The sequence below is a fragment of the Papio anubis genome, chromosome 6 (assembly GCF_008728515.1).
Source record: "Papio anubis isolate 15944 chromosome 6, Panubis1.0, whole genome shotgun sequence".
Classification (NCBI taxonomy): domain Eukaryota; kingdom Metazoa; phylum Chordata; class Mammalia; order Primates; family Cercopithecidae; genus Papio; species Papio anubis.
In genome coordinates, this window is record NC_044981.1 from 115390895 (window position 1) to 115412551 (window position 21657).

General features: G+C 34.7%; 1 protein-coding gene across 4 annotated transcripts in view; it reads right to left on the minus strand.

Annotated features, from left to right (window-relative positions):
• Positions 1–21657, minus strand: part of STXBP5 (syntaxin binding protein 5) — a 193501-nt gene that overhangs the window by 94790 nt on the left and 77054 nt on the right. For all 4 annotated transcript variants that reach the window (XR_646362.4, XM_003898071.5, XM_021937745.2 and 1 more), the window contains exons 8-9: positions 18087–18210; positions 5114–5192 (exon numbers count right to left, since the gene is read on the minus strand). Coding sequence is in view for 3 of the 4 variants with exons in the window: in XM_003898071.5 (XP_003898120.1) it covers positions 5114–5192; positions 18087–18210 (203 nt within the window). In the remaining variant the exon portion in view is untranslated. The remainder of the gene's footprint in view (positions 1–5113; positions 5193–18086; positions 18211–21657) is intronic.

The window sequence follows — 21657 nt, forward strand, 5'->3', positions numbered from 1 at the left end:
TTGATTGGCTGATTTTCAGGTTGACTTGGGGGGTGAACCTACTACAGGCAGGTTTGCTGAGCTTTTTTTTCCTACTGAAGGCACAGGTTCATGCCAGTTCAACTGGTTCAGGTGCTGATCTGCCAGGTGAGGGTCTGCTGGGCTGTTTTTCCTGTAAGGAGCAAGGACATGTAGTACTGTAGCCAGCCCAGGGCTGTCTCCCTCATTGTACAGGATCATCTGTTTTTTGGGGGGCAGTATGCTGCATGGGTGTGGGCACCAGAGCCACAACTGTTCCTGGCCACAGGCTCTGAGCAACTGGGATCATGGCATTGTAGTCACCCATGTGAGCACGGTGGAATGACAGTGGAGTCTCAAGAGTGGACAAACGAAGTGGTTACTGGTCCCTGAGCAGAGCACTCAAGCACTGACTCCAATTTCAAGATGGCACCATACTATATAGCAGCTTGGGTTATGGGGTGGTGAGGATACACACATTGTTCATTCTCTGGAGCAGTGCAACTTCATGGAAGTTACTTGAAGCTCTACAAACTGGGCTCCGGGCCTATGAGTACTGTAGAATTCTATCAGAGAAGGACTGCATGTGCCTGCAGTGGTAATGGGGACTGTTGTGGGCCTATGGCTTATGTTTTCTCCACAAGGGGAAGTGCCTCCTGGCTCAAAGTAGGAGACAGGGCAGCAGGGTCAGGGTGTTTTGCTCCCCCCTATGCTGTCATCCTGGGTTGCCATACTCCACGGGGAACTGGCCACTCCCTTTCTGTACTCCATCACTTTCCTTCAGAGGCTCTAGTCTGTTCTTTTTGGTCCTTTTGTGTGTGTGTGTGTGTCGGGAGGATGGTGATGAACACCAGGCACCTCTAGTCAGCTGTCTTGCTCAAGGATCCAATATTCGCTTTTAGGTTCCATAATAAAGAGATGCTTTTCCCAAAGCTGGTAATTATTTGAATGGTGATCATTTCTGAAGAAAACTAACTCTTCTAATGCTCTGTAGCTCAAAACTCTAGAGTTAATCTGAGTACCTGTTTGAACCCATCCAAAGTTGTTTCTTGTTGAAAATCTGGCCCCACTGACACCTTCTTATATAGTCTACTAGTGAAAAGAAAAGTGTAAAAGTAGAAATGAAAAGAAACTAGAGTTTATCAAATACTTATAATGTGACAGATACATATTATTTCATTTAGTCCTTCATGAATAATTTCATAAAGTGGGAATTACTGTCTCTGTTTTACTAAGGTAAGGAAAAAAGGTCAGTGAGGTTAGGTAAGTTACCAAAGATAATACAGTTAGTAAGTGGCAGAACTGGGATTTGGACCCAAGTCTAATAATCCAAATCGTCAATTATTTCTACTAAATCAGGGACTTTCAAATATTTTAATCATGACCCATAGGAAGAAGTGCATTTTACTTCATGATCCAGTATACAGACAAATATATGCTACTGAATAAAAGTTTCATGAATCAATACTTACCTTTAAAATATGCAGCGCTATTTCCTATTCTAGTTTATAATTTAGAAAATGATGGTCACAACTGGCAAAATTATTTTCACAACCCACTAATGAACCATCATATTTGATATCTAAAAATTTTTTTTTACATCAAAAAGGACTAAAATTTTTTTTAAATCACAGCCTTTCTCTCTCAGATAAATACGATTCTCAATTTAGGAAGGAATACTAGATTCTTCAGTTATAAAATTTGGTTATCCCTGCCACTTGTACACTTGCTTTGTGGAAGCACGATAAGTGAACAACTGCATTTTAGGTGTTTGTCAGAGGTAATCAAACATCTGAAACAACCAGTATGTGTGAGACATATACTAGTGATGTGTGTGAGACATATACTAGTGATGCATGTGAGACAACTGGTATAAAGAGCATGTTACAAGTGCTTTATATATTTATCTAGTTTTTGTAACAACTCAATGAGGTAGATAATATTATTATTATTCCCATTTTACAGATAAAGCAACAAGCAGAGAAGGCTTATTTGGTTTGCCTTAGATTACACAATGAGCAGACACTTGAGGTGGGATTCAGACCCAGGTAGTCCGACACCAGAGTTCACACAACACTGTGCTGACTGCCATTCACCACGAGACTTCATACCTGATTCACATTAGTTTCTCAAAGAAACAACTTCAATGGAATTGACTTAACATTTAACTTCCGACTTCTTATTAAGAAAGAACTGGTTCCATGTCTATTACAATACTTTATTTTCCTAGGCAAGAGAACATCTGGTTTCTCCAGATCTAAGTTTTATTTGCTTTATTTCATCAGAAAATAAAAGCTATGTAACCTCAATTTCATTTTTTTTGTCAGAATTCGCCTTTGCCTCAGAATTAAACTAAGCATTTTTAACAGTTAGCTCTTTATTACTATCTTTTCAATATACCTGCCTATCTTCTTCTTCACATTCAGCACCACCATGCTTTCATTGAGCTGAATGTTTAATAGGGGTGACATACATTCAATAAATAATTTCATTACTAATGACATGTATAGGGTGTAGAAAGAAAAAGTACTACATGCTTTGAGAGTATATTATTAGAGGACGTAATCTGGCCAATGAGGCTAGAGTATCTTTAAGGTTGCATAGTTTTGCTGAGCCACAAAGGATGATAGGGAATCCACCTCAAATTATTTCTTGGTAAAGAGAAGAAAACGTAGAAGACCCTGAGAATAAAAGGATGGCTTTTTATACAATTTGGTAACTTGCCAACAGGAACTGTACAATACATTCTGTTGGCATCTGCTTATGATACCTGATAGGAACAGAAAAAAGATGAGCGCTGCCCAGCTTAATGAATAGAGGCTGATTCTGCTCTAGGTGGGAATGGGTAGCACAGTTCTCAATTTCGTTTGCATATTGTAACGTGGAAAGCTATTTCAAGGAAAGAGGCCAGGGACTGAGAGAAAAGAAAAATATGTTTAAGTTACTGAATTTCCCATCTTAGGTGACAAAAGAAATTGAGAAAGTAGAGAAGAACACTGTAACAAAATGGTGATCCTATTGATCCACTTAACAGTATAACAATGTCATTCAATGACAAAGGATACCTTCTGAGGAATACATCATTGGACAATTTTGTCATTGTATGAACATCATAGAGTGTAATTTATACAAATCTCGATGATATACTACATATCTAGGCTATACTGTATAGCCTATTACTCCTAGGTTACAAACCTATATAGCATATTACTGCACTAATTATTGTAGGCAACTGTAACACAATGGTATTTGTGTATATAAACACAGAAAAGGTACAGTGAAATACAGTATTACAATTTATTGGGACCGTCATTGTATATACTGTCTACCATTGATCATGACACTGTTAGGCAGTGGATGACTGTATTTACAAATGTTTTCAAAAGAGCAGAACACTTTAAATTTTCATTTCTAATTCTATGAAAGAAAAAGTATTACTGCCATCTTGAAGAAACCTGAACTCATAAATATTAACATTTTTTAGGAGTAAATACTGGAACAGGTGAAACACAGAGGAAAAAATCTTCCCTGAACTGTTGCCTTTGTTGCCAGTCAATACTTGTTAAAATACCTAGATAAGAATAGAACCTAGTCACTATTCATTTAAATATTTAGCCAATTCATTTCATTTTGTATTATAATTATAGATTTTTTTTTCTGGTTTTCTTCCTGTTTTTCTTTCTTTGCTACCATGCTTTTCCTATTTTAATTCCTTTGCCGTAGGACAAATGTAACAAATAAAAATCAATTGGTGGCAGGGGATTTCCTAAAAAAATGGTTTCTCAATCATTTATAGAGTTTATTATATACCAGGAACTGCTAGAAATGTTTTATATACATTATCATCTCAATTAATCACAACTAATGTCTGATATTTTATCCATCTACGTCATAAGTGAGGAAAATGAACCACAAAGAAGTCAGATAACTGCTACAGGTCACATAATGAAGGATGCAACAGTCAAAGAGATGCTACACCTCTTAGAGTTTATTTAATCTATTGTTGGAATATAGTGTGTCTGTTAGATCTCAACAAAGGCTAACAAGAATGAAGGAAAAGACAACAACATTCTTATATATATATTTTAGCCTGGTACCTTTACTCGACTGAGTTTAATTGAAATAGAAGGGGAGATTAAAAAGTGAGTGGGCCAGTTGTAATAATCAGTGGTTATAAACTGGCACACAAAAAATACACCAGTGTTTCTAAATGTTAGAGTGCATCAGAATTTCCTGTAGGTCTAGTTAAAACACAGATTGCTGGGTCCCGACCCCAGAGTTTCTGATTCAGTAGGTATACGGTGGAATCTGAGAATTTGCATTTCAAACAGGTTCTCAGCTAACGCTGTTGGCCAAGGGACCACAATTTGAGAACCTCTGCACTATACTATATATATTCACTGTCCAACATAGCTGTAGCAAATAAAAGCCATAGTAAATAAAACCACATACTTTTCCTGGGGAGCTAGAACATAAATAAAAGGCTTTCTTTTGGAAGTTAAAGAGATGTGGAATTTTCACAGACATTTTATGTTTTTTTTCTTTATTATGTTTTTTAATCTAACATTTGACAAAAATATATGTAAAATATATCAATGTTTAAGCAATCTAATTTTCATACCTAATTCATATAGTGACAATCAATATCTTCAAATACAACCAACAAACTCTCAATATTAAACAGTAATTATTTTCATAATTGGCAGATACTCTTATATGAGATTTAATTTCTGAAGAATACATGTAACTTTCATATCATATATAGTAAAAAGAGTTCAATCTTAAATCTTTTTTCTTCACTGATTATTCCACAATGATCACTAGTGAATAAACACTATTGCTACTGAAGACTGATCTAGAGAAGGTACGAAGTTTAACAGGAAAAATAATTCAAACTTTCCAAGATAATGTGTAAAACTACTAAAGACAAGAGCACAAAAAGTATTTTATCCTAAATTTACCAACTTTACTTCTTTTGTTAAATAAAAAAAAGCATAATATTTAAGAATGGTGGAGACCATGCTAAAATAGGCCTTCAAAATTAATGATAAAATAGCCTTCCATGCTATTTGAGGAATTATATACAATGAACATTGGCAATGAAGTAAAATCTTACCCAGATCTAGTCGTTTTGAATTCCACCTTGAGGATAGGTTTGCATGGTTCTGGCTTCTTCCCATCCTTTAACTGTTTTCCTAAAATATATTTTCCTGCATTAAATTCTAAAATTCTAATTTACTCTACATTCTTACATTGACAGTTTACAAAATGAAAGTGAAATATAATGAAATCCACCATGAAACACTTTAAAGTGATTTTGAAAGAGGCATTTAATACACGATAAGATATTTTTTAAATGATCAAGCAAAGTTACTCTTTGAAATTTGGTGCTAAAAAGCAAATATAATTAATAACTTAGTAAGAACATTTATGTAACAAAATTCTAGCAGGAGAAATCGATAGTTTTTCCAATGTTCTTAATTGCAGATAAGCAAAATAAAATTTCAACTTGTTAAATGAATTCATTTTAAAATAGCAAGATTTGAGAAAAACAAATCTACATCACATTTTCACCCCAGTGTGACAGGCTGCAATATTAAGCCCTATGCTAATAAAATCATTTATATTTATTCTCAAGTAAATACATCCACTGTAATACCCAAAAGACTGCTAAAATACACCAACCTCTATAAAATGTGTTAGAGACTCATTTTGTCAAAGAATTCTAAATATTTTTTAAAATGTTGATTTCAGTTATCTATTTCTACATATTCACTGCAGAAACTATAGAAAACTAAAAAAAAAAAAAAAAAGAAAAAGAAAGAAAATACAGCATTTATTTCCCATATTTCAGAGATTAACCACTGTCTTGGAGTTCATTTAATCTTTTGTTGGAATACAGTGTATCTGTTAGATCTCAACAAAGGCTAACAAGAATGAAGGAAAAGATAACAACATTCTTACATATATATTTTAGCCTGGTACCTTTACTCAAATGAGTTCAATTGAAATAGAAGTGGAGATTAAAAAGTGAGTGGGCCAGTTGTAATAACCAGTGGTTATAAACTGGCATACAAAAAATACTCTAAATGTTAGAGTGCATCAGAATTTCTGTCCACATTATTACATTTCTTCTGACAAATCAGCTAACTTGGGAATGGTCTGAGGAATTCCTGACACTCACCCCTAACGCAACACCTCTTACCTCTTTCACAGCTTTATTTTTTCTCCATAGCACCTGTCACATTCTAGTATTCTTTATATTTAACTTCTTTGTTTACTGTTTGCCTAACTGGCATGTATGTAAATTCTAGGCAAGTAAATTTTTTTTTCTTTTTTTGAGACAGGGTCTCACTCCTGCAGCCCAGGTTGGAGTACGGTGGCATGATCATGGCTCACCACAGCCTCAACATCCTGGGCTTAAGTGAGCCTCCCATCACAGCTTCTCAAGTAATTGGACCACAGGTGCATACCACCATGTCTGGATACATTGTTTTAAATTTTTTGTAGAGATGACAGATGGGGTTTTACCATGTTACCCAGGCTAGTCTCCAACTCTGGGCTCAAGGGATCTGCCTGCCTCCGTCTCCTGAAGTGCTGGGATTACAGGCATGAGTCACTGCACGCGGCCAGGAAAGTGAACTTTTTTAGTGTATTTGTTTTCCGTTGTGGTATCCCGGTGACAAACATTGTTTGGCATATAGTATATCTCGGTAAAGTTGTATTCCAGAGAGGTTGTGCCAATTTACAGTTCTATCAGCAGCGTAAGACATGTATTTTGCCATACCTTCCCGTAGCAATTTTTTTTCTTTTTGCTGATTGTTAAATAAAAAGGGTAACTTATTTTAATCTGATTTGTTTGGATCCCTAACTGGTCATATATACTTCTTTTAAAAAATAGTTTGCTGTCCTTTATCAATGCTTCTATGTCATCTTCCTTGTATTAGAAAATAAATTTTATATTCCAGGCTTATTAACATTCTGTCAATCATGTATGTTGCAAATATTTTCCCTAGTGAATTCTTACAAATTAAAAAAAATTGTACAGAAGTACACATCTAAATAATCAAGTCTATCAGCCTCAATAAGTTGCAATTTAAGAAAATATGAAATCCTAAAATATCTATTCTTCCAAAATTAATTTATAAATTTAATGTAATTAGAGTTTCAACAGCTTTTCTTGAATTTGGACAAAATGATCTTAAAGTACACCTGGTAGACTAACTGCCTATGAACGGCTAAGGAAACTACCAAAAAGATCGACTTCCAAGATGATACAGTGAATATTACAGGTAGGGAGACAGGCATGAGCAGGGCAGGAGAGGGCTCTAGAAATGTTGGGTGATGGTTCGACAGTGGTTTGACAGTTATCACACTGCCTCACTAAAAGCGATAAATGGGCAGCTGGTGCCAGGGAGAACCCATTTCCTGATGGTCCACACCTGCTGCACTGAAGTGTTAACTGAATGCTAGTGCCAGGGAGAGGCAACTTCCCAGGCATGGGCGGTAAGTAACAACATGGTGGAGTATGACCTTCGGGGGTGGGGGGCACTCCACTGGAAAACGGAGAAAAGCCTCAGATGGACAAGTGTACGAATTCCTAAACACACTGCACGTGTCCACCTCCCAAGGGTAAGAAGGGCACCACACATACGGGCAGCCCACCCTAAGGGAAGAATCGTGGGAAGGGGCACGCCTATGAAGTCCTAGGGTCAGAGTTAAACACTGCACTCGTTCTCCAAGTTGCCCACCTGGGTCTCTTTCAAGTGTTTCCTTCCCTGTTCTAAAGCCTTTCTAATAAACTTCCACTCCTGCTCTGAAACTTGCCTTGGTCTCTTTTTCTGTTTTGCCCCTCAGTTGAATTCTTTCTTCTGAAGAGGCAAGAATGAAGGTTACTGCAGACCCATACTGATACACTACTGGCAACTCAGATATATGCCACCAATAACAGGAGGACCTCGGTGAACTTGCTCTCCCACAAAAATGAAACTACTAGTAAAACAACTAAAGTTAACCATTTCAGAACTCTGGAGAATGACCAAGCCGCTAACAAGATGAAAAATCATCTACCCAATAGAAACTACTGAACTTCAGTAACATGAGGGGTCCGGGGACAGGGAACTGTGATATTTAAGGAAGGTCTATTTCTATCCCCTGGCTACCCAGCTCAGTGGTAGGCTAGCCATGAAAATGCAGTAGTATTAGCCAACAGAGAGGACTGAAGTTTTCTTGGAGCTCTGTTAAAAACATTTTTGCTACGGCACAATCGACATTTTGTATGAACTTGCAGCTCTCTGGAAAACACTATTCCCAAAGTGCTGTGGCTATCTCACTTGACACCTCAAATATGGGAGACAAATGCCCCTCCAGGGCATTCCAGAATAACAGCAATCTGTTGGAAGTATTACAGCTATCTAAGGCTGTAGTTTCAGTTGAAGCAAATGGAACTCAGGCAGAAATTTAAAAGAAAAGCTCAGAAAACTAGACACATTCCTGGGGGTCTAAAATGCTGCCTGCCCAGGAAAGAGTGAGGAACGGAGAAGGACCCAGTCACTCATTTCTGGCCGACTTTGAGATCCTGAGCAAACAGGAAGTTAAAAAAAAAAAGTAAAATGAGTCATAACACCTATTACTGGCAAGTACATTGGGAAACGGATACTCATACATGGCCGGTAGAAATCTGAAGGATATAGTTTTTTTGAAAAATGGTTTGAGAACATTTATTAGAAATAATAAAACGTCAATATTTAGGGGTAGAAACTGTACTCCGAAGCATTTATTCCATATAAACAAAAGGACCAATTTCTATGGCATATGTACAAAGATGGTAGCTGCAGCATAGTTTGCAATGTTTAAGAAATAAAAACAAAGGGAATGCCCACTAATTTGAAATAGCTGAATAAGTTGTGATAGAAACAACTGGCTCTTACACAGCCATTAACATAAAAGAAATGCCAGAACATTTGGAGGAATCTTCCTAAAGTACAGTGATTCAGATGCAAAAAAGGGTTAAAAACAATCCAGTTCTGCTCTTTAAAAGTTATTTTAAAATGTACAATTATTATTGAACTATACTCACCCTACTGTAACTCGAAGGATAAATGTTTGAGGGGATTAATACCCCATTCTCTATGATGTACTTATTTCACATTGTATGCCTGTATCAAAATATCTCATGTACCTCACAAATACATATATACCTATTATGTACTCGCAAAAATTTAAAAAAATTTTAAAGATGCAGAAAGACTAACATAATCCTACTTTTTGTAAAACAATGATCAGAAAAATAATCTCATGTTTATTTGTGTGTATATGTGTTAATATTCAAAATTTCAGAAATATCTATATTTTAGAAGAACATCTGTAAGATTTTTGACACAGCTTACCTCGTGGGATAAGAAAGGAGAATGGGCTGCTAACATGGGAAAAGGCTGAGGGAGAAGGAACTGGTAGGATAGGATTGTATGTAATGAGGTATGTGTATGAAAAAAAAAAACTATTAGTGTTTTTGGTCACTCCCCTCTTTGGTTTTATGCTTGGAAAGTTCTTCCCCACACCAAAATCACATAAATCTGCTTTTTCTTATAGTTTTGAATAGATTCATCTATTACATTAATTATTTTCTGATGTGTATTTTGATACAGGGAAGACATTTTCCTCTTAATAATTAATAAGCTATCAATCATCTGAGTGCTAGGCTAGTTTTATAGCTCTAATGAGCTATAACTGCTAAACAAAAGTACACATATTTAAAGTGTATAATCAGATGGGTTTTGACATAAATATTTACTTGCCAGGCCATTTTATTGAACCATCATTCTCTCCTCACTAGTACCAAATATCACCCATATTAAATTTTTATAAATATATACCTGTATACTGACTGGTAATGGAACATTTAATCCTGTCTTAATTTAAGATCCTAGAGAATCATCGCTTTCCCCTCCTTATGAAGAAATGATTGTACATGGAATCTTGAATCTCTAGCAGCCCAATTTATAAGAACCAAGAAGTGACAGAAGTAACCAAGGAACTGGAAAGAACTGCCAGGAGAAAGGAAAGGACTGCTGAGGTGGGAGAGAGAATTGCAAGGAAAATACAAGGTATTGAAAAAAGGAGGCTTAAATCTGAAAAGTAGTCCCTTGTGTCATACAAGGAATAAATTAAGAACTTCAACCTCTATTCCAAACTATATAGAGATGTATATGACCTTTCAGTAAAAAATTTAAATGTTTGCTCTGAAGAAGGTCAGCTGGTTTATATCCTCTTTCTACCATGCAGAGTTCTAGCGGGAGAGTCAGGCTGACAGAATTTAGGATTATAGACACAAATTTTATATGTAGGTTCAAACATGATTTTGTTTTATGAAGTGAAACAATTATTTAGAAATAAACTCCTTTAACTTATTTCAATATTCAACATCAATCTTTCGGAGGTTGGAACAAATTCTAAAGGACATTAGATGGTATTTGCTAAATCCTTCCAAGTCTGAGCTTCTATAATCTTGCAAAAAACCTGGCTAGGTACAAAACTCCTAACTTGCTTCCTGTTCAATAGTCCTTTGATACTGCTCTATTGTGTTCTAACATTCAGACTTACAAGTCTAAGTCAGTCTGATTATTATTCCTTTATAAGTTAACTTCTATTTCGGTCCCTCTGAGAGGATGCTAATAGAGTTGTTTCATTTTCTTTGCAAATGAAAAATGTTGCAGTGTTTAGAGTGATCATCCTGTATTATTTTTGCTTGGAAAAAAACAAATCTTTGATATGCATAGAAGATATTTTAAATAATGTCTCTGATTACTGCTTATGGTCTAGATAGGTTTATTTATTCATCTATGATTCTAGGCTAAGCATTTTCTAAATCAAATCAAATAATAAGCCACTACCCATGATTTTAAGCACATACAAATGAAAAGACATTTGAAGGATTTCACCACTAGGTGTCATTTTACTTCTTAAATGCTATGCCACTGGAGGAACAAAAATATGTGCTTGTTCTTTTAACTACCTATGAACTACCGTGACTAGTCAGTTAAAAGGTCTGATTAATTATAAAACCTGACTTAATAACTCACATAAACTTCCATGCCATATCTGATTTCTCCTTCTTACTATGCCCTATTTCCCCACCCCTCAAACCACCAAACCACAAATAATTGGTTTAAGTCCTACTGATTCTAATTCCAGAATTTCATTCCTACATGTCCATTTCTTCCCATTTCCTCTAATGAAATCTCCATTATTTGTTTATTAATGCAATAGCTTCCTAATTAGCCACCCTCTTCTGCCTCCAGCCCACCAGATGTACTATCATTAAACTGATATTTTTAAGATGTAAACTTGATGCTTCTCACTATAAACTCAATTACTAGGTCTCCATTATGAAGTTCAAACTTTTTATCATACTTTGATATATAATCTTGCCTCTCTACATGATTCTGTTTTCATTTCCTGCTACTTGCCCAAAGGTGTTTTAAACTCTGGTCATATTAAACTATTAGTAGTTTTCCAAGAACACCCCACTTTTGTTTATGTCTTTGTGCCTTCTAAGATAACTTTGCCCTGCTCTTTGCTGTCTTATACCACCACTATCATCCTTTAAGACCGAGTTCATATACCCTGAATTGGTGAAATAGTTCAACACCTTTTACCCAAAACCAGTCACCACTTATTTGTTTCCACGTCATGTTATACATGCCTTTATCGGCATTAATCACGATGTATTATATTTATCAGTTTATAGATCATTTTCATTCACTTGACAATGAGCTCTTCAGCCCAGTATATTTTCAATAATTAGTCTCTGGTACATAGGAGGTGCTCAATAAATGTTTATTCAATGAATAAAGATGTATTAAAAATGAATAAAGATTACTGACAAAAACAGTTGCTTTCTAAAGTTTTAATTTTGCCAGTTAGGATGAGGAACGTATTTTCAGTGTTACACTTGTTACACTGAAGTTCTCAGTCTAGCGTGGCTATCCAATAGGGTAACCATAAGTCTACTGTGCACTTAAAATGCATGGACAGCAGGGCACTTAAAATGTAGCTAGTCCAAGTTAAGACATGCTAAATACACACTAGATTTCAAATATTTAGTACAAAAAAAGAATAAAATATCTCAATTTTATACACTGATTACATGATGAACTAATTTTGCATATTTGGGATTAAAGAACATGTTATTAAAATTAGTTTTACCTGTTTCTTATTACTGTTTTTAATATGGTTACTAGTAAATTTAGAATTACACACACAGCTCACATTACCTTTCTATTGGACAGTGATGTTCTAGAAAATAAAAAGACAAACTGAAGAATCACATTGCTAATAATACTAATCTGAAAAGGGGAGGAGGGTTGTTCCCTCCTAAATGAGTGTATAGAGTTGATTTACGGCTGGACTTGGACCCCTGAATATCTGTTTTTTTACTTTTGGCAAAGAAAAGGACAGTGGGATTTATGACGTGTTGTTTGAGGCCCAAAACTTGCCTGGTAACCACCAGAGTATAGTTTTGCTGAAGGTTGGCAACCGGCCTAGCTGATTTATTAGCAAGACTGGCTTGATCATTACAAGGGCCTTCCTGAGAGTTTCTGTGGAGCTCTTCAGAAGCCAGATCTTGGTGACTCGAGGTGCACTCAGTACAATCCTCGTGTGTAAGTAAGTGCTCACTGGGAGCTCACATAGGGGAGGGATGTTTCAGAGCACCTGCCTGCATTCTCTTTCTCTTGCTGTATCACATCCTTTGCCTTTAAATCATGGTCTTATTTGAATATGCTCTGCGGAGTCTGGTAAGTCTTTTCAAATACATAAACTGGGGAAAGGTTTGTAACGAATCATGTAAGGAACTGAGTAGTATAGTTTTATTATTTACTGAATGTTTTAGGTTTCAGGTGAATCTTAAAAGCAGATTAATGGAATTCTTTGCACATCTCATCCTTAACATATTAAGCTGATGCACTTAGGTGAAACTGAATTTTATTTTTCCCTCAGTGACCTTCAACAGATTAAAAGTTCCCCAATCTTGGTTTACTTTTTGATAAACAGATTGATTGCATTGATGAATAAGCTTCAGAAACTAAATTTAAAACACCATTTCCTACAGTAAAAATCTACAGGTTTTGACCGTCTAGCACAAGCTTGTCCAACCACAGACTGCAGGCCACATGTAGCCCAGGACAGCTTTCAATGTGGCCCAACACAAATTAGTAAACTTACTTAAAACATTATGAGATTTTTTTTTTTTTTTTTTTTTTTTTTTTTTTAGCTCATCAGCTATCATTAGTGTTAGTGTATTTTATGCGTGGCCCGAGACAATTCCTCTCCTTCCAATGTGGTCCAGGAAAGGCACCCTGGTCTATAATCTCCATTTCCTTAGGAAACCATCTGATTCTGGTAAAGCTAACAATCACAGAAAATCTTACTCTGTAACACATCACCCCCATCCCTGCGCCAGAGGGGAGGTCCTGTGAGGCCCTGGCCCAGCAAATTACAAAACCAAGATGAGTGCTTCAAGGTAAGAATGTGAGCCATGCCGATACCTCCTAAGTAATAATGAAACCCTATCTGCCACGGGAGAGAAACAAGCCAAAAGAGAAACAGTTTACTCCTCGACGTACCATACAGAGATACAGAATCTATGGCCCGCTGAAAGGAAAAAACTGCAGAGTCATCATATGGAACCAAATCCTGCTTAATTTTCATATATTCACTAAACTTTATAGCTTAAAAATCCTGTTCAATCTTGACATTTTACAAATAATAAAGCTCAAGTCTCAGAGAAAAGAAATGATCTCCACAAGGTATTTCACACATAGCACTTGCAAGTAGATTACAGATTGTCTGATTGCCAGGGAAATGTTTGAGATGCATAAAAATGAGATTAAAGGGAACTATCACTGTTGGTTTGTTTTTGGTAGTCAAAAATAACCTGCTGAGTGTTAAAGTGAAGAAAAATGCTCATCTTTAATTCAGCATTTCTAAAACTTCTTTCATTATGGCGTACCTTTTCCACCAAACAAATCATCAATATAAGAAAAACTGGTCTTTGTGGAATATATTTTGGGGGTTCACTAATCTATTCTACCAAGTACATAACCATTTCCATACTGACATTTCCTAGAGCCATATATGAATAGCACCTCATAATTTCCGGGTAATTTCACTTACATTTTGATTATCTGAACCACAGCTAAGAAAAGTGCCTATCACATAGTAGAACCAACAAATATTTGCAGAATGAGTAAATATAATCTTCACAACAACTATATGAGACTAGGTAAAGTTTCATTATTATTTGCATTCATGGGTGAGAACATTAAGACTCAAAAATGTTAAATGACTTCCTCAAGGTCACAGAGCCAGAAACTATGGAATTAGTGCTTAACTACAACTCTTCTGGCTTCAAAATCCCATGTTATATAAATGTAACATAATATCTTCTGAACAGATTCTTCAAGGATATCTTAACCTATTTTTAACACTAAATACCCTAACACTACAACTCGTAGTAAAGTACTGGTAGGAGTCTTAAATTATAATCAGTTCTTGGCAATCAAGGTAATACTGTAAATGTTTTTTAAGACTAAGATACTTGAACAACCATTAGATGAACGTAAATAAGAAAAAGTGAAAAAGCACTCAATTGTAAAAGGTTAGTATATTTAAACTAATTTACCACAACTGTTTGGTTAGAAATTAAGAGCAAAAAACCACAACAGAAAATAATAATGAGAAAGTAGAACAAAATTTCAATCCTTTGCAACAGTTAATATAATGAAAATGATATACCACAAATGTGATCTCTATGGAATAGCTGACACCTTGTTATGGTATGCCGAATGTAGTTTTGTACTTTAAAGTATAAAAATGTACTCAGTTGGCCAGGCATGGTGGCGCATGCCTGTAATGCCAGCACTTTGGGAGGCTGAGGCGGGTGGATCACCTGAGGTCAGGAGTTTGAGACCAGCCTGGCCAATATGGCGAAACCCCATCTCTACTAAAAACACAAAAAAATAGCCGGGTGTGGTGGCGGGCGCCTGTAATCCCAGCTACTCAGGAGGCTGGGGCAGGAGAATCGCTTGAACCTGGGAAGCAGAGGTTGCGGTGTGTCAACATCGCGCCATTGCACTCCAGCTTGGGCGACAAGAGCAAGACTCTGTCTCAAAAAAACAAACAAACAAAAAAAAGTACTCAGCTTTGCCATGAATTCAGTTGTAGTCAACATGAATTTAGCTTTGGTAGGTTACCTGTCACTCGGTAGTTTTTACTGCCAAAAAGAAAGGTGGAAACCTTATTACACTTGAAAGGAATTCAGATTTTCTACATATAGTTTATATAAAGTAAAATAAATATGCCTTACTTTATATAAAATTCTGGCCATCTACTACTAGACTGCTACACTGTACACAAACACCACGCTAATTTTTAACACCAGCCATAGAAAAAAATCCACTTCATTTATATTTCATTTGGATTCTAATTTTGAGAAAACATTTAAGTCACATATTGTCTTTTTCATTTAAAAATAATTTTAGCTTTTCTGCTAAGACAATATAATCACTGTAGAAACTGATTTATACCACTTACTAAAGTCTGCTCTCAATAAACTAAGCTTTCAATATAAAAAAAGATTAAGACCAGACAGACAATCAGTATTCGGCAACCATCACAGTAATAGTTAATTCAGCTAAGAAACATCCACAGATGCTAAAACTAGAGGGGAAAAGTTTGATGAAGTATAATATGTTCATAGAGTCTTGGGGAACTTCCTTCAAATCAAAATATGTAACAATTATAAATACACATAAAACTTATTTCTCAATTTCAAAGGTAAAAAGAAAACCTGTTTAATAATGGACAGAACTAGCAGAAGACAGAACTTTAACCAAAGGATCAGGATGTGAGATACCACCAATATGGGACAAATAAAAAACGAGTTCCACTTGAGAGGATGCAAAAAGAACACCTCAATCCTTTTGGGATACTCCTGTCAAAAGCGTGCAACCTAAATCTCATCATGAATAAACATGAGACAAAACCATACTGAGGCACGTTCTATAAAAGAACTGACCTACAATCTTTGTAATTTATCAGATATCAAAGTCAAAACGTTCAGGAACTGTTTCAGTTTCGAGAAGAAACATGACAACCAAATCTAATCCATATAAAACTCTTTTGAATAAAGGCAAAACTTGGTTATATAGAAAAACGTCCTTATTTAAAAAAAAAAAAAAAAAAAGACCATGGACTATTTGGGAGTGAATCAGCACCATATTGACAACTTACTTGCAAATAGATCAAAAGAAAAAAAGATTCTTTGTACTATTCTTACAAAACAAGATAAAAACAGATAAACTTCAAGCTGCAAGACTAGCACTATATATTTCTATCATCTTTGACATGAGTTTCATTTTCTTCTGGGTTTCAAATGAAAGATTTCTGAACTAACCACACCTTATTGGTACTTTTTTGTTTATCTGGATTCATAGGTTCCAGTGGGGTTGGGAGATTCTAAGATTCATAGGAATTTTCAGGAGTGTCGAGATGAGGAACCTAGATACTAATAGAAGGAAGGAACAAAATATATTAAGAAAAACTTGAACCTACTATCACAAGAAATATCCTCTAGATGCACTCATAAATAGATGTGTAGGGAACTTAAAGTCAGTGCTTTCCCAGAAGATGATTGCTGTCACAAGCAGTGGTAAAGTATTTCACAATATGTGGTTTCAAGAACTGTTATTTTTCCCAGAAAATAAGCCTAAAAATCCCATATGCCACAGATAGATAAAACTTGTTTTTAATTTTACTGTTTCTTTCACTTCTATATAATAATAAGTCAAAATATATCAACTTTTTAAAAAAGTAGGTATTCAAATTTTAAAGCAAACGATGAAATACTAGCAATAGCTACAAGGACACTCTTGAATATACCATCAATTTATAGAAGAGTTCCTTTAATATGAGTTCCCTAAATTTGCCAGGAAGGATTCTCTTGGGGTGAGGGTGGAGAATGCAGATTAATAAAGAAATACAAATTCTAAAACAAAAAAGGTGGCCTTCATAATTTGTTTTAAATAAATATTCTAATAAAAATTTCTCATAAGTTTTGTAGGTACTACTTATGCAGAAAATAGTTAACACAGCAGGTCTGCTACAGCTATCCCTACAAAGATCTGCTTACAAGGTTGGCCCTTGGCTGATGTCCAAGAAACGCTCATTATTCCCTGAGAAGGGTGATTTACTCTGCCTAATTGGTTTGTACAAAGAATATAGTTTATGCTGAACCCCTGCCTTCCTTTTGGGAGTTTAGAATTTTGGTACTTGCTAAAGCAGAGGATGCCTGCATAACTGATCCCAATAAAAACTCTGGACTCCAAGGCTCAGGTGAGTTTCTCTGGTAGACAATATTTCACACATGTGGTAACAACTCCTTAATAGTGGGATTAAGCATATCCTGTGTGACTCCGTAAGGAAATAACTCAAAGAAGCTTGAGCCTGGTTTCCTCTAGACTTCATTTGTCTTTTCCCTTTGCAGATTCTGCTTTATGCCTTTTTGTTGTAATAAATCACAGCAATGAACATGACTTTAGGCTGAGTCTTGTGAGTCTTCCTAGTGAATCATTAAACCCGTGGTGATTCTGAGGTCTCCTGACACCATATTTTAATATATAAAATTACCTTCTACAGGGTTCCAAGTATTTCAAGTTCACTGTTATTTATATATTAACAACCTGCAACTGATAGCTTTGAGATGGAAAAGCTTAATGTAAATCCTGCATCATTTTCATTCACAAAACTATTTGTTTTTTGGACTGTTGGAGACATGATATTCAGAAAATAATGTAACATTTTCTAAAATTTCAAATTTGTAATTTCAACTGTAAATATGCTTAACTTGAAATTTTATTAACTGGTTGTTAGATACTATTTCTGTAAGTGTAAATTTTTTAATTCCCTAAAAATGAAAGGAAACCCCTCCTTATCCTAAAAATCAAATAAACAAATCCAAAGGCAAACTGAAACAAAACAGTTTACTGTGCATTACAATTAGGTGGTATTTAAGACTGATGCATTCTTACCATGTGGAGTGATTGTTTGTACAGGTTTAGCAGGGGACCTCACATTCCATATAGTCAAGGTGCCATCTGAATGACTGCAAATAAACTGTTTTCCTTCATGATGCCAAGCAACAGAGTGGATAGCCTATAGAAGGATGAAAAATACCATTTTAAAATCTATTTAAGTAGCAAACTATTTGTAAATGATCTGATAATCAATTAATTTTCATTTTTAACTTTTCTTTATTTTCTAAAGTTAATATGTGAACTTAACATTTCCATAATAATATGGCCCTGTTGTAATACAAATGAGATTTTATTTCTTCATATTAACACTGTTTTAATTCTCTGTACTTACTTTACTCCTTAAACCAGCATAAAGAAGGCATAATAGTGACATCTACAGACAAGTTCAGTAAAACAAAATGTTTTCTTACATTCTTTTTAGCATAAACAATACCTAAACATTAATTACCAAATTATTACAACCAACGTCCCAATGGAAAAACTCGTTGCATTGACAAGATTAGAATAAAACGTGTTAATTGACCACAATTCTCAGAGCCAAAATGTAGATTTGGATTAGAGATCAATAAAAAATGCTCCAGGTTGAGCTACAAGACATGCTCCTCATCTTTCACAGTAATTACTGAGGCAATTTTTAATCTCAGGGACCCTCTTCTGATAAGAAATTTATTTTGTACTTCTGGGTCGCTTAAAAACTATCTGGAAAATACTTTTATATCACCGAAGTATTATGATACCCCTCATTTTTTTGCTCTAATATTATTTAAATTTTGGTATGCAAAAAAAAACTTTAAATCACTCTCCCATGCATCCTTTGAATTACTTCTTTTAAACTCAAGTTGATAAAATTTTAGTTCTTAATGGTCAATTGACTTAAAGTTACCCTACTGGAATGCAAGAATTGCAGAGTACAGAGCAAAAATCATATAACTGAAACTCAAAACTTCTGTCACATATAAAGTCAACATTTTTTATCATGTCATCTACTTATTTGGGTTCTTTCTATACTTATAAATTTAAACTAAATATTATAAAATATCTTAGTATAAATCAGACAGATACAGATAATCAGCTATACTTCTAATGCCAATATTTAATACAATGTTTTTTATTCAAAGTACAGATGTTCTTCAATTTATGATGAAGTTATACCCTGATAAACTCATCATAAGTCAAAAATATCATAAGTCAAAAATGCATTTAATGGTACCAACACAACAGACGATCCCTTATTTACAATGGCTCAATATGCAAGTTTTCAGCTTTAAGACGGTACACAAGCAACAGACATTCAGTAGAAACCATAATCGCATTCTAATTCCTAAGGAGCTCCTTTACTTAGGATGGGGTTATGTCTTGATAAACCAATTGTAAAGTCAAAAAAATCTTAAGTCGAAATACTGTAAGTCAGGGACCATCTCCATCTCTTACAAAATTCTAAATAAAATCTTAATAATAAACTGAAATACACATATGACATTTTGAAAACTCATTTTTAAAATAAGCAATCCCTTAGTAGCCTTTACAAGTAAAATTATTTCTGCAAAAACATGCGCAGTGCTAAAAAGCTATTTAATGTTTTAAAAAAAATTGATAAGGGAAAATACAAAAGAGGTCTACAGTGCTATCTGGAACCTATAGATAAAAACATCTTAATAGTATCATGTATAAATGTATATCATATATATAAATACATATCATATGTAGAGAAACATTTCTACTTTGCTAAAGAAAACAATGTCTATCTTTGTTTAAAAGTGCCTTCTATTTATGAAATGTTATTAAATTATTAGGCATTCCAAAAGCAAATACTATCGAATTACTGGAACCAGTGGTTCACAATTATCTTGGACAACAGAAACAAGTAACAGAAAACACCCCACAAAAAAGCAAAGAAATAAAGAAATATGGACATGCAACAAACATGCACTATTTATTTATACAATTTTCTATATGCAAATCCAACTTGATATAAGATGTGTTTTCTTTCTAAGTACATATGTAGAACATATGTAGTATTACAAGTATTTAAAAATATGTATACAATACGTACCATATATAAATTATACATATATAATTTATATTTCACATATAAATTATACATGTATAAAATATGCAATTTACACTTTTTCTTTAGTCTTAAGAAAATGACGTAGAAATTTATGTAAACAAAGTGAGAAAATCTAATCTCACCAGCAAATCTGACACATGCTCAAAATCAGAAGCAAGGTGGTTTAGGAGCAAATCTGAACAATTCATGGGAGAAGATATGAGATATAACGTAGGAAACATAAATTGGGGTTGATAAATTTTGTGTGTAAATTGGCTTATCTGTTTTTCCAAGGAAAAGATATACAATTTCCAGGTGATTAAGAATATTTACTTGTTTATGGCCGGGCACGGTGGCTCATGCCTGTAATACCAGCACTTTGGGAGGCAAAGACGGGCGGATCATGAGTTCAGGAGATCGAGACTATCCTGGCTAACACGGTGAAACCCCGTCTCTACTAAAAAATACAAAAAATTAGCCAGGTGTGGTGGCAGGCGCCTGTAGTCCCAGCTACTCGGGAGGCTGAGGCAGAAGAATGGCATGAACCCAGGAGGTGGAGCTTGCAGTGAGCTGAGATCGTGCCACTGCACTCCAGCCTGGGTGACACAGCAAGACTCCATCTCAAAAAAAAAAAATGAATATTTGTTTTAAAAACCTGAAAATTATACATACATATGAATAACAGGATTATCTTAGAAAGAGGAATAAAGGACAGATGAATGGAAAATAGAACACAATACATAAAAGACATACAAAAGTCATGGAGGACAAGATGAATCCAGGGTAGAGAAAAAAGACTGAAGACAGAATGAACGCAGATGATATAGCTGTTCGCATAAACCACAAAGCAACAGTACATGCAATTCTAAAAGCTCTTTAAAAGATGTAGTATCTGAAAAAAATCATAAGTGTAAAAAGGTTCATAAAGGTAATTAAGAGTCTGACATCAGTATTTTCATTTTTGATAAAATCAGAGAAAAAACAAAAGCACTGCCTACTGTGACATATTTTTCAAAAAATATTTAATTATTAGGCTTTGGCAAAAGTAGTACCTATGATGCTTCTGCTATTCTTATCGGACAAGACAGCATCTTGTCTAGGAAGACAAAACAGGCTAACTGCTTACCTATCAAATTTTACATTCACTAACTCAAAATTGTATGGAAATTGAATAAATTCTCTACTTACTGGTTTTGCAAACTAATCAGTATTATTAGAATCATGTCACAGTAAATGTATATATTAATAAATCCTAATCCAGCTGCTCTTACGTTACATACACTAATATTTTAAATTTTAATTATTTTAAAATAATTTTTCTCATAGATGTTATTTAATATTCCATTCAAAAGCTGCATTAATTCCCAATGTAACTATCTATTATTGTCACAGCCCTTAGAAAAATGCCAAAAAATGACAAAAGAAAATGTATAATGTAGACTTTCATTTAAAATTACAACATTTGCAATTACATGAAAATATTGAAAATACTCTGTTGTTTTATTATTCTTATAT